This window comes from Quercus lobata, chromosome 5, assembly GCF_001633185.2.
Source record: "Quercus lobata isolate SW786 chromosome 5, ValleyOak3.0 Primary Assembly, whole genome shotgun sequence".
In the NCBI taxonomy this organism is placed as follows: domain Eukaryota; kingdom Viridiplantae; phylum Streptophyta; class Magnoliopsida; order Fagales; family Fagaceae; genus Quercus; species Quercus lobata.
The window spans coordinates 422,244-436,931 of NC_044908.1; the positions used below are offsets into that span (position 1 = coordinate 422,244).

At 37.1% G+C, this 14,688-nt stretch overlaps 1 protein-coding gene and 1 long non-coding RNA gene across 4 annotated transcripts; both read left to right on the plus strand.

The window, feature by feature from the left end:
- The first annotated feature begins 1,177 nt into the window (after nt 1-1,177).
- Nucleotides 1,178-8,805, plus strand: LOC115989163. 3 transcript variants are annotated; one of them, XR_004091827.1, is made up of 4 exons: nt 1,178-1,508; nt 3,081-3,507; nt 5,270-5,439; nt 8,191-8,805. It is a non-coding gene; the product is annotated as an uncharacterized LOC115989163 (long non-coding RNA). The 3 variants fall into 3 exon arrangements; XR_004091829.1 differs by lacking the exon at nt 8,191-8,805 and adding an exon at nt 5,546-6,417; XR_004091828.1 differs by lacking the exon at nt 8,191-8,805 and having other exon boundaries at nt 5,270-6,417.
- Nucleotides 8,806-11,505: 2,700 nt separating this feature from the next.
- On the plus strand, nt 11,506-13,724 carry LOC115988860. Its single transcript, XM_031112486.1, has 3 exons — nt 11,506-11,818; nt 12,393-12,487; nt 13,248-13,724. Exons 1-3 carry the CDS (start codon nt 11,506-11,508, stop codon nt 13,722-13,724), a joined length of 885 nt encoding a protein of 294 aa, XP_030968346.1.
- Nucleotides 13,725-14,688: the final 964 nt, after the last annotated feature.

Here is a 14,688-nt window from a genome sequence, read left to right on the forward strand (position 1 = left end):
GATCAAAGGTTCACGTACCCTAGGGAGATCACCAAGGAGCTTGTCCCAACCTCTGTCTTGAAAACAGCCTGGAATAAAATAATCCTTCAAATCAACCAAGTCCACAAATCTCTCTTGGATGATTGGAGCCTTCTCATAGAACTGATTGTATCTCTCAAAGTGTTTGGTAGAGCGGAACCGAGTATTGTCCATTTTCTTTCTTTTGTCAGCACAATGTGTAGTAGTCTTCTTCTTTGGAGTCATTTGCAAAAACATAGCAGCAAAGACCACAACATAGAGCACAACATATGGTACCACTAAAAACTAGTAACAGGTTAGTAGCAATAAAATGGACTTGGAATTAGGCCAAAGATTTTAAACTAAAGCATAGTTTAATAGATACTTGACATGAGAGAACACATAGCATCAAAGCACAATAGAGTTCTAGCATTAATTCCTCAAACATATCAAAGTGTGTGTGTGTGCACAATTAACACCATGTACAACCTAGGGCATATTGCAAAACACATAACCAAATATGCATTTTACAATCATTGAATTCCATGAACTCCCTACAATCATTGTATTCCATGAAATCCTCAAAAATATAGGAAGATGACTATGAGGCATTTTCCCATGGGTATGATATGCACAACACAACACAAACAAAGTATAATACTCAAAAATGACAAGCAAACATGAAAACATGTATTATAGGCATCATACTCTCAAAAACTAACAAAACCCATTCAACAAACTCAACAAAATATACCCAAACCATATCCAAATATCATATTCTCAAAACTCAACAAAAACTCAAAATCCAAGAAATCAAAGACTAGAAACATGAAATACTTTGAAAAAGATAGAGAATCCATACCTTTTCTTGAAGATTGGTGAAGAGACCTATTTGATTATTTGTAATTATTTGTGAAATGATGTTGTGGCGTATTGAGATTAGAGGGTGTAAAACAAGGATTTTACACGTTCTTATTGAATTTAATCTCTTTATATATACCCCTTCAAATGCACCTGATAAATGGGTCAGATTGGAAGATATGGGTCAGACCAGGTACGGGTATGGGCATTTACCAGTTCTATTGGCTTGAACCTTTTATTTATTTTATTTTATTTTTTATATTAAAAAAAAAAAAAAAAAAAAAAAAAAAAAAAACTCTGTACAACTAAAAACTTATCAATCACATCGAGCTCCTTAATTTCTTTTACCCTTCTTCAAAATAAAATGAAAACCCACAACAATCAAATCCTTTTATCTTTCTTCCCTAATTTATAATTATAATTTATATTCCTCTGTTTGTTATTCTTCTTCAAAACCCAATTGAATATATCTCCAAAACTCAACAGACGCTACGCTTCGTCGAGTCGATTCTCGATTGAGCTAACAACAGATAATTGAGCGCATGGAAAAACATGAAATAGCGATTCAAAGATATCATGTACACGTGGAGAGCTGCTTTGACACACAAGTTGCTAGCATTGCTACCTGGATGGGATTTGCACCATAAAAGGTTAGATTTTTCTTTTCCAATAATAATGCTACTTATTATTGTTACTTTTTAATATCGTTTAATAATAGCCCAAGAGGCAAAGTCCGAATCTGATGGCAATTCCTTTATGAATTTGGGAAAATGGGGTTTTTCATCTTTGAAATTTTGAGCTATGACATCTCTGATTTTCTGTCTATATATATGATAGATATTAGAAGCGTAAGTGTGAAGTCGCTTCCTTGCATGGCTTGTATATATATTATATAGCCCATTTGAAACTCTGCTTCCCAATGATCAATCATCAATCTGTCTACATATATAGAAGCTTTAGGCTCCAAAAAAAAAAAGTTTTCTGCATTGTCAGAAACATTGCAGAACACCCACATAGTATTTCTGCACTATCCGTCCGAACTTGGCTATCCTTGGTTGTTGATTTTTTTATTATAAAATTTATGGTCAACTAAGCTATAAAAGAATTCTTATGCATTTGTAAATTTGTTTTTTTTTTTTTGGGTACCAATCTAGGACTGGAAGAGAATTTTTTGTTGACTACTAATTAGCAATACAATTATATTTGCTAATATTGAAGTAGTTCAACAGAGTAAATATATGTGTTTATATATTTGAACCTTTATACATCTCTAGTGATTAAAAATAGAATCTTTGATGTAGCATAAGTCGAACAAGTGCATCATGCTACACCCTGTCTGTAAGCTTGCAGTAATGACGAATTTGGATGCTAGTGGTCATGCCATAAGTGATAAAACGTGTCCTTAATTTTTCCTCCATCTCCAGTTACACTCAAAAAGCATAGGAATTTCCCATAAGCTCCTACCTTTGGTCACCTTTTCTTTGAAAAAAAGAACTTCTAGTCATTTTACCTTAACATTAGTTCATTCTACATTCATTTGCGGTGATAGAGGCATCTTTTATTTATTTTTCAATTTAAATTGTAAATCAATCATTATTGTATTTTTGCAACCTTCATATTAAAAAAAAAAAATGTAAATAAGAATTTTAAATTATGGGCAAATTTTAATTAACGTGCCCTTCATATTTAAAAAGAAATTAAAAAAACACTCATTTAATGTACTAATGTATTATTTTTTCTTTTATTATTTAATTTTTTATTTTTTGCTATATATGACTCATTAACTTTAAGAGCATTTAAAGCATATGTTTCCAAAATTATATAAGTAAATCTCTTTATTATTATTATTTTTTAATTTCTAATGACTAAAACAATTCCCTTTTCATTTTGTAATTCAAGAGTTGTTACTTTTTAGAGTTACTCAAATGAATGAAGATGAAGATACATGAATCATGGATTTTTACTTTTTCCTTTAGTTCTATTAATTTTTTGGATATAAATTTGGGGCATATTCTACCTCCCCACCCAAAAACAAAAGAAAAGCTTTCATTTAATGGCTTTTATGGAAAAAAAAAAAAAAAAAAAGAAGAAAAACTCCAGTTTTCCCCTGATAGCTGTTACCCACATCATTTAGTGAAACCAAACTTATACTAAACTCAATGCTAGTAAAACCACAGTTCTTAATATTCTTAATGTTTTGGTTCTTTGGTGGTTTATTGAAGATACCTCAGTAAATGAAGCAGTCAAAGAAACTTTGTCGCATAGATGCTATGACTACATTCAATTTCCCAAGCATCTTTGCGTTTTCTGGTTTGGTGCTCCATTTTACAGGACATCGATAGTTCTGCTTACACTCATTAAGGATGTCCTTATTGTAACTGGGCAGATCATCTCCTGCAGATCATGCTCATGTAACTGGGCAGTCGCCAGTGAAATGACCATTATCTTGCGGAAGTAAAGAGGACTTGCCTCCAGAAATGGTGGTTGGTTCTGCTTCTGCTGATGACTGTGCTGTTAAGCCATTGATTGTTCAGCTGCTAAGTGGGGAAAGAGGCTTTTCATAGGATGTATTCCAATTGAAGCTACTTTAATAATGTGCGGTTGCATTCCAGTCAGTTTGGCCATGTTTTGGACGTGTATCTTCCCAAGGTAAAAGTAGCTGACTTGTATCTAGTTTAATTAAGAATGGTGTGGAATGTTAGCTGATGAAAATATTACTGTATCTTTTTTCTTGTCAACTTTTTCCTAAATGCTTAAACCATGGCCATGCAGCATGTAATTACAGGTGTTGTTAAACCTTCTTGGGTTTGTTCAAGGTTTAAAATGGGCTTGCTTGCAGAGTCATGCTTTTATTACCACCGTATACCAGAAATTCAATAATGTGCAGCACTAGTAATAGCTGAAATCAAGATGTTCAGATATGGTATCTGCCAAACTTATGCAAGGATGAAAATTGAAAATTAGTGACTTCTTGGAGGCTTCTCTTGGAACTAATTGATTGCATGGTTTTTTCTCGTTGCTATTTGCTCTTCATGGAAATTGATTTGTACTGTATTAGCATTATTCAAAATCAAATGGAAAGAAGAAAATTGAGTCCTTTCTTTCGGAGAGAGGTCTCCTTCTCTTAGAGCAGTCATGTAATCCTTCCCCCCTCTCACTACATCAACCCTTTCAAAATCTGAAAATTGAATTTTTTTTATAGTTGTATTGTTGATGAACTCAGAGGTTGTAATGAATTTTGTTGATTTTTTTTTCCTGCTTGGTTGATTAGAAAGCTGTGGAAATTTCTCCTTTTAATTTTTGGAGTTTTGTGCTGAGTTTGCCCTAGAATTGGGCTTGTAATAGTTGAATTAGGTTCATTTTAGTAGAGAGGGCTTTTTTATTTTTCTGGTTCCCAATATAAGAAACTTAGGTCATTATTATTTTGTTTACATTTTAACAATTTGATTTTAAAAATGAAGTTTTGTCTAGAAGTCCTCCCGTGTGTGATGTTTGGGGGGTGGGGGGGGTGGGTAAGGGGGGCAAGTATGCTCTCGTTTAGTATTATTGATCTCTTTCCTTAAAATAATTGTAGTTGATGGATTATCTTATATCAATTGAATATAATTGTGTTATTACTGATCGCAATCATCTTTATTGATGTACTCAGCTCAAACTTCTATTTTATTTATTTAGTTTTACTTCTTAACTATGCACTTTTTTTAGTCTACTAGAGCATCCAGATACGATTCTTGACAATTTGGAATTAGAAACTTCTCATCATCTTATTTGTCATTCAAAAACCAAGATGCGATAAATGGGTCATGGAGTGTCTGAAAGCAGAGATGATTGTCCTACTGCCAGTAGTATGGGTTTGGTGCTAGTCCCACCACTACATGGTCTTTGTCGTAGGGGTTGGGGCTGATGATGATGATGGAGTGGAACCGGTTTCAGAAACTTAAAAGATCAAAAAAGATCCCACAAAGATCACCTGAAAGGGTGTGTGTATATATATATATATATATATATTCATCTAAACTTTTTTTTTATGTGACTATTTTCTGTTTGGCTGCAAGGAAACTTGAGGAAAATTAATGTAGAAAGGGTACAAAGCTTTTAATTCTATCTCGTTTTGATGTTTTAGTTTCGAGGAATCATAATGCTCGACTAATAAGGGCTAAAATAGTGGTGTTGGGCTTAGTTCTTGAGTTCTCAACTTTTTGGGTTTCCTTTGAAACATATAAATTTTGTTTTCTTATCTTGTATTTTTCATAGAAACTGGACGGGTGACAAAATGCTAGGGTTTATGCTTTCTTATGTTTTTGTTTTCAGACCACATAAGCTCAGCCCAAGCAAGCCAGTTGTGTTTGGCTTTGCTAGAAATTCATTGTAGGTTTTGTTGTTTTGTATATATGTTTTCTGATGGTACTAGTTGGAGCTATGCCAGAAAGCTTTGGAGGAGAATATAATTGTTTATTTGGGGACAGTTTGTGGGAAGACCCACATTGCTGTACTGCTTACACACAAGCTGAGTCACTTGATAAGGAAGCCCCAGAAGCAGATATGCATCTTTTTGCCCCTACAGTGGCTCTGGTTTAGCAGGTAAGCTACTATTTACCATGTTGGTTTTTTAATTTGATGTTCAGTTTTGGGTTGTATTTAAGTTTGAGACAAATTTTCTAGTTTATATGACTAATACATTGCACAGTAATGAAGTCGTGTGCTCCTTGGCTTGGCTGAGGTGGAAGGTGTGCAGGCCGTGAGAAGGTGGTTGGGCTGTTTGTTTTAACTTTAGTGCTTATGTGTGCAATTTCTTATTGCAACTCTAGATTTTAAGGAGGGGCTTTCTGATTCTAAGTGGTTCAATTTCACTTTGGAAGGGTGTTTGGCATTTAATATATTGAATCAAGATTATACGATGAACTCATTACTCCTTGAAATATATTAACAAAATCAAAATAAGGCTAGAATACAATACCTAAACATCAATTTCTAGCATTGAGGATTCAATTACTAGAAATCGGCCAACCTTGATTGTGCAGAAGTGTGGGTTTACTCTTCTAAACCTTTGTAAATATACAAAGATGCTACAGTAACCGTGTAAGCTTTGTATACAATATTTTATTGATTTCTCTCTTTCTCTCTCCCTTCTTTGTCTATGTTCATCCCAGATTGCTTCAAATCCACCCAACACGGCCCAACCACCACTCAATCACCACCACCACAACCCATCACAACTCATCACAACCCATGATATTCCAATCACAAAATCAACCAAAAACAAAGGAAAATCAAACCAAAAATCAATCTAAACCCAAAATCAAACCTTCAATGGAAAATTCAACAACTTAGAACCCAAAATCAAACTTTCAACAAAAAACCCGTCAACCCAAACCCAAAATCAAACCCAAACCCAAATTGAAGCCGTCGTTGTCACCACTGCCATGGAGAGCTTGCTGCTTCTTTGCTCATGGAGAGCTTGCTGCTGCCATGAGAGAGGAGAGAAACAAGTGCTTGAGAGCTACGGCAAAGGAAAAGATCAAAAAAAAAAAAAAAATGAAGAGAAAAGACCGTGGGAGAGGAAGTAGAGAAAAGATGTGATTTTGTGAGAAAAAAAGAGGGTAAAATATTATGGGGTGGGGTTGAAAGTGAGTGGTAAAGGAAGCTTCCTAGTTTGCAAATATTTCTACAATATAATTTAATTACAAAAGAATCATAATTGAGGTTTTTTTTTAAAAGCTGATGATTTTATTTGGAATTTTATTAAAGTATATATTAAAATTTTTAATTCAAATCAGTACTTTTTTTTAACTAAAATTTTATGTCATTCACTATAGTAATAGTAAATTATATATATATCTCTCCGGTGCGTAACCCTAAAACGACACACCGAAATATTTCATTGATAGTAGTATGATGGTCGGAGGCACCGATCTGTCGGTAGTCGCCGGAGCCACTATTTCAGTGGTCTGGCCACTGGTGCTAGCGGTACGGTGGGTAGAGACGCCGATCCTGCAGCAGTCGCTGGAACCACTATTCTGGCGGTTTGACCACCGGACCTTTGGCACAAGTTGCTCCATTGGTTGAGCCATCGGTTTTGGTAGTTTATTTGAATAAGTTTAAATTAAAAAAGTATAACCGTTAGAGAAAATAATAAAAAATTATTGAAGAATGAATATTTTATTGAAATATCTTCTAAAATAGATTGACTGGTGTTGGTGTTTTGGAAAACTGTTTGTGTAAAATAGAAAAAGTAGGTTCTTATTGTAAAATAATAGACATAAAATTTTACGCGGACTGATGTGAATGTGAACTTGGTGATATGTAGAGTTTAAAGTTTAAACAAATAATAAGGCATTGCGTGGCCTCTTTATCTGATAATTGGGGTCGCATTTGTCAATTGATGTTTGATAATAGCCAATGAAAAATGCAAAAATGTAATTATGGGGCAAAACCTAGTAGAAATAGAAGCTCTAAAGAGGAATTTGACCTTGAGAGACTGAGACAACCCCTTAATCCCATTTTTAAAGACGAGGGAAAACAAGTTTTGAAATAACCTCTCCACTACTCACATTGCTGCCTTCATTACTTCTGTGCTCTTCCTTGTGTCATAAATTTATATAAAATATTTTATTTAATTATACTTTTCTTTGTGATTTGATGAGAAAGTCAATGATTTGGTGGGATATGACTTTTCCATCACTGTTACATTAACACTGCCTCATTTTTCAAAAATATTTATTTGTTTTAAATTTTCTTGTCAATCAAAATTTCCAAACTTAAATCTGTCCTATATGATCTGTCATTTATTTTTTTATTTGAATTTAGATTTGTGTGCTTCTGTAATTCTGTTAAGGACATCACAATTTGATGATGAAAATATTACTGCATCTTTTTTCTTGACAACTTTTCTCAAAATGCTTAAACCGTGGTCATGCAGCATGTAATTGGATGTGTTGTCAAACTTGCTTTGGGTTTGTTCAAGGTTTTAATGGGCTTGTTTGCCGAGAGATACTTTTACCACCTTTTCTATATAGCAAAAATTCAATATTGCACAAGACTAGTAATGGCTAAAATCAAGACGTTGAGATATGACTACAAGGAGGAAAATGAACACTTAGAGGTGGTACCAATTGGAAAACAAATGAAAATTATTCTGCAAAATTCATCCTGGGATGTGAATTGAAAATTAGTAACTGCTTAAAGGCTTTTCCTGGTACTAATTGATTGCATGGTTTTTTCGCATTGCTATTTGCACATCATGGAAACTGATCTTGTACTGTAATTGCATATGCTTAGTAGTTTTATCACATCCTTTTGGGTGTTGCCATATCGTGATGCATTTTTCTTCAGGATGAAAGAAAAGCGTGTCATAGGGGGTTCGATTTTGTGAAATTTTCTGATGAAATTTTAGCTGAGTACGCTTCTCAAAAAGTACATTGGATAGGCCGAGGTGTGTCAATAGATGTTATCATGATATATGACACGCCTCTTGTTGGCATTGGGTCATGCTTGGGCCTAATAGGCACTCATGTGGGTGGCTGAGTATCAAAGGAAAGAGCCTCCAAATTTCCTTATTATCTCAGAGAAACTCAAGGATTCTTGGAGAGGTCAAAACAGAGGGAAGCTTAATGTAGAGTTACCTTGATGTTTAAAGGAAGTGGCTGCAACTCTATCCTAAACAGAGCTCTCTGTTGTAACTGGTTTGTACCTTATTCAATCCTTCATGACCTTCGCTTAAAAGTTTGCTAGTAGCTAAGTTTGTGATTGTTTTGTCTGTAAAAACATGTTGGGTATGATTAGCACCAATCAGGTGCTGTAGTTTTGTCTGAAAACTGTCTTTTTGTAGAACTGGGTTGGGGTGATGTAACACTATTTTCATGTTCAGTAGGGAGTTTATGTCAGGGCAGAATGCCCTTGTTGTAGTGGACGAGCTGAAGTCTCAGTGTTTCAAATGTTTCTGTTTGTATTGGTTTGTTTCATATTAATAGAAATTTCTGAATTATCCAAAAATTATAAAAATGAACTGTTGATTTATTATTTTTTGTGTGGATGCAACAATTTGGGTCTTGGGGGGTAAGGTGAAGCACCCAGACTTTGATGGTTAATGGTCGCATTTGTCACTTAACACTATAATTTCTTAATATATATGATGATTGGATTTTCATTGTGTTCCCACTTTAGCATTCATCCCATTATTTTATTGATAACCGAGTTTTCATTTCTTCTTTTTTGTTGAGGGTAGGGAGGGGGGACTGCAAATAAAGGCAGCTCTTTTTGACTTGACTACTAAAGGAAACATATAGTAGAGAAATTCTTAGGTACTCTATGAGTATTAATAAATGGTATTCCCTTCTCTCACATTCATGGTGGACTCCATCATAATTTAATAAGTGAATCTTACCATGAATGTGAGAGGAGAAAACACCATTCTCCGTGTTTCGGAAGTACCTAAAAGTTATTCGTAAAGTAAAGCTACAAAGAGATAAGAAAATACCTTTTGAAGTTTCTAAGTAATGACATACTCCTTTCTTTCAAAAAAGAAAGAAAATACAACTAGGTTTAATATATCATTGGCTAAAAACAAATACCATAAACTATTATTTTCCAAGCAATCACTCAATTATAAAAGAAATATTGCTTTTTACATGCCACATCAAAACTTGTTCACAATAGTAACCATCTATATATATATGTAAAAGCTGAAGCATAGAGTTTAATGTTGCTGCGATCCTGTTGAGCCACATCAGCGTCACATCATCAACCTATTTTCAATATTTTCACTTTTCTTCTTAATTATTTTTCTCCTTATTAATTTGCCACTTTACAATTACACATTCTCTAACATTTATTTACTTTCACCTTTTTATCTCTCCACTATTTTATACCTTAACCTTACAATTTCTCCATCCCTTTATCTTTCTTTTATTTTGACTCTTCTTCTCTCCATTTTTTTATCATAAAAATTTGATATTTTCTACCATTCAATCCATATTTTTCTCATACAATAAGGCTCTCCTTTTAATTATTTTTCTCCTTATTAATTTGTCACTTTACAATTACACATTCTCCAACATTTGCTTACTTTTACCTTTTTATCTTCCCACTACTCTATATCTTAACCTTACAATTTCTTTATCCCTTTATCTTCCTTTTAATTTTACTCTCCTTCGCCCCATTTTTTTTACTATAAAAAATTGTTATTTTCTCTTCCATTCAATCCATATTTTGCTCACAAAAAAGGTGAATTCTCTCTCTCTCTCTCTCTCTCTCTCTCTCTCTCTCTATATATATATATATATATATTCTTTCTTTTGGTGGATGTTTAATTCTTTAGATTGATGAATTTTTATGTTTAACTCTACTTTAGGTTGATAAGAATTGGTTATATTTTAATTTTTTATCTTTTTAATTTTATTTTCTTTGTTTGTTACATGTTATTCTATGAAATTACAAAATGATTTAATATTATTCTATTACATAGCATGACTTGGATAATTTGGTGTTTACAACTATACATTTTCTTTTGAATATTCTTCTACTCATCTTCTTTTATATAATTTTGTTATTTGTCTCATATTCTCTTCTAAAAAAGGTGATCTCTCTCTCTCTCTCGCTCTATTATTAATTCTTTCTTGCAACTCTATTTTAGATTGATGATTTTTTTTTTTTTGTCTCTACTTTTGGATAATACACTTTGATGGTGTGTTTTTTGAGTTATTTATCACATGTACTCTCTATCCCTCTTATAGCTTTAGTTTGAGTTAATTTTTAGATATTTTAGAAGTGAGATGATTATGTATTTGAATGGCTCTATAAATTATTTGAGTAATATCAATTATAAATTTGTTATGAGGTTTGGTTATCATGATAATTGTAGGGGCAAAGGCCCAAGATCATATATTGGGTCCTGATTTTGTCCGAGGATGCTGAATGGTCCAAGGAGGGGCAAATAGTCATTGAGGGTTCCCATTTAAAGTCTCATGAGTAAGGAACGAATGTAAGGTGGTCCGAGGAGGAATTCCTCCTCGGATATGACGTATGCAGCTCAAGTATGTATTCCAGCAATTAGAATGACCCTCCAAGAAGCCCCAATGATGGGGACGTGCCTCATGAACAAACGAGAAGCCATCGCATTAAATGCATTGCAGCTGCTTTTCTAGCCGCATTTATGTGGAGAAGACCTCTGAACATTGCTGCCTTGGCTACCACAACTCACAGAAAGCCAAAGAGGGTGTCTGATGGGACAGGTACTCAAGTGATGGCTTGGATGATTAACAAGTGTAGGATCAAGATGATCTAAAGGGAGCTATATAATGTGAGAGACCCTCCATGAGATGGGAGAGAAAAAAGAGGAGAGAGAACATTGTAGCAATCTAAACTGTCTTAATATCTAACTGTGATGAACATATATAATTACTGCCTCTTCGGACTGAAAGTCCATTGACACCAATATCTCTTATTTGTGCTTGATTGACATTTAACTTAACAATTGCCATTGTACCATTCATTAGGCCTTAGTTCTTCGACCCACTCTCTACAAATTCATTGTATTGGGCCCCTTGGACTAAGACCCCATACACTTTGGGCTTGGGCCCCAAATTGCGACCTTACAATTGGCGCCGTCTGTGGGAAGAACTTGTGCCTTAGCGAGCGCAATGGCTAAACATGGTGGGATCAGGACCACACCAAACAGAGCCTGCAGGTTCTCAGCGGCAAGACAACTTTCTTAACCTTGAACGGGAAAGAGATCAGGGCAAACATCGAGAGGGTAGTGTACGTACCACCCATACAAGCAAAAACCATTTTAGAGTGAGAAGTCACGTATCTCAAAAGCAGGACGATAACAAAGCCCTACAGCGGGAGATTGAAGACTTAAAGAAGAAACTACGTCATGAGCAACGGAGGCGCTCCGCCTCCAGTTCAAATACTAGTGATGAAGGGGACGACAATTATAGGCAAAGGTCAAGAACTCCACCAAGTGAGACCTTTTCTTACGAGCAAGAGCACCACCATAAACGCAGACACAAAATTCCGTCTCGTTAGGGCCTAGTGAACAACGCCATGAGCAAGGCCCTGGATCGAATCTCCAAGTCACCCTTCACACGCAAGATAGAAGAGGCTAAGCTTCCTCGACGATTCCATCAACCCACTTTCACAATGTATAACGGTCGAACGGACCCTGTAGAGCACATCAGCCAGTTTAACCAGAGGATGGTTGTCCATTCCAAAGACGAGGTTTTGAAGTGCAAAGTATTTCTGTCCATCTTGGAGCCGATGGTGATGAGATGGTTTGATGGCCTTAGGCCAAATTTCGTAGGAACTTTAAGCAGCTGACCCAGGCCTTTGGCTCTCGCTTCATCACGAGTAGCAGGGTTTCTCAACCTTTAGATTTCTGCTATCTTTGTCCATGAGAGAAGGCGAGACCCTGAGAGCCTACTCGGACAGGTACTGGGAGATGTACAACGAGATAAAGGGTAACTAGGAGGATGTCGCCATCAGCACTTTCAAGAGTGGCCTCCCAACCGAGCATGGTTTAATAAAATCCCTAACAGGAAAGCCTGTCACCAGCCTGCGCCAACTCATGGACCAGATCGACAAGTATAAAAGGGTTGAAGAAGACCAGCAATTGGGAAAAGGTAAGGCAAAGGTTGTCCCTCAGGAGAGGAGGGACTTCAAGTCAGATTGATTTAACAGCAACAACCGACCGAAGAGAGACTTTGCAGGGCAATCCAGATCTACCAACACGCAGGCAGTTAACGCTGTGTTTCGAGATCCGGTGCATCAGGTTCTAGAGAAAATCAAGAACGAGCCGTTCTTCAAACGGCCAAATAAGATGGCAGGAGACCCCATGGACCTGATCGACAAGTATAAAAGGGTTGAAGAAGCAGCTGGGAAAAGGTAAGGTGAAGGTTGTCCCTCAAAAGAAGAGGGGCTTCAGGTCAGACCGATTTAACAGCAACAACCGACTGAGGAGAGACTTTGCAGGGCAATCCGGATCTGCCAACATGCAGGCAGTTAACGTTGTGTTCCGAGATCCGGTGCATCAGATTCTGGAGAAAATCAAGAACGAGCCATTCTTCAAATGGCCAAATAAGATGGCAGGAGACCCTATGAAGTGCAACTAAAACCGGTATTGCCAATACCACCAAGAACCGGGGCACACTATCGAGGACTGTAGGAACTTGAGGAACCATTTGGACCAGCTGGTTCGAGAAGGAAAATTAAGGCACCTCCTACATCATCCCAGTAGTCAACAAGGACAGGCGAATCCTGAGGCCCGGAAAGACACCTCCTTAAGACCTCCTCTTGGCACAATTAATGTCATTCTTCTTGCTTTGGGAAGGACCGGCTCTTGTCCTTCCAGAGTAATATCTGTGGCTTGGCTTTCCACTGAGGATAACGATTAGGAGTCCAAAAAGGCCAAGAAGGAAGCCTCGCTAGTGTTAGGATTCTCGGACGAGGATAAGATCGGAACCATCCAACCCCATGACGATGCTCTGGTAGTCACACTCAGGATTAAAGGATATGATGTGAAGAGAGTGCTGGTGGATCAAGGCAGTGCTGTGGAAGTAATGTACCCCGATCTGTACAAAGGGCTGAACTTGAAACCCGAGGACCTAACGGTGTACAATTCCCCGCTGGTAAGTTTCGAGGGAAAAACCGTCACTCCAAGGGGCCAGATCAGACTACCCATACAAACCAGTTCGGACATGGTAGAGGTGGATTTTATTGTAGTTGACGCTTATTCACCCTACACAGCTATTGTAGCTAGGCCTTGGCTTCATGCTTTAGAGGCTGTCTCCTCTACCCTGCACCAGAAGGTGAAGTACCTGTCAAAGGGCCAGGTTAAAGAGATTGTGGGGAATCAGACCTTGGCCAGATAGTGCATGGTGGCTGCCATCTCACGACAACCCGGTGCTGAGCCCTCGGCCCCTACTGGAAGGGGCTTATAGCAATCAGCCACCACGGCGTTGCATGGTAATGAGTCAATCGAGGAGGTAAAATGCGAAGATCTAGAAAAGGTAGCCGTTCGTGTTGATCCAGAAAAGTTCTTTCAAGTCGGCTCAGAACTACCTCCTCAAGAGAAAGAAGAACTGATTGGGTTCCTTAGAGAAAACGTGGACGTGTTTGCGTGGGACGCCTACGAGGCCCCAGGGGTTGACCTCAGCTTCATTTGCCACCACCTAAACGTTAACCCGTCCGTTACTCCTAAGGAGCAACCACTCTGGTGCCTGTCGAAAAAGCATGCCAATGTTGTTAAGGACAAGGTGATGAAGCTTAAAAAAGCAGGGGTTATCAAGGAAATTTTTTATCCCGAGTGGTTGGCCAATACTGTAGTAGTAAAGAAGAAGAGTAGAAAATGACGAGTTTGCGTAGACTTCACGGATCTGAATAAAGCCTGCCCAAAAGATCCGTTCCCTATACCTCGGATAGATCAGTTGGTAGATGCAACTGCGGGCCATCCTCGGATGAGCTTCTTGGATGCCTTTCAAGGATATCATTAAATACTGCTGGCCACAGATGACCAAGAAAAGACAGCTTTTGTCACTCCCATTAGAAACTACCATTACAAGGTGATGCATTTTGGTTTGAAAAACGCAGGGTCCACCTACCAGAGGATGATGACCAGAATGTTCGAGTCACAGCTAAGTAAGAGCATTGAAGTCTATATAGATGACATAGGTGGTAAAGAGTATGGTAGTGTCCGAGCACGTGAGAAACCTTGGGGACATCTTTGAAGTTCTGAGGAGACACAAACTGCATCTCAACGCATCCAAATGTTCATTTGGGGTAGGCTTAGAAAAATTCTTGGGCTATATGGTGACCTACAGGGGGATCGAGGTCATT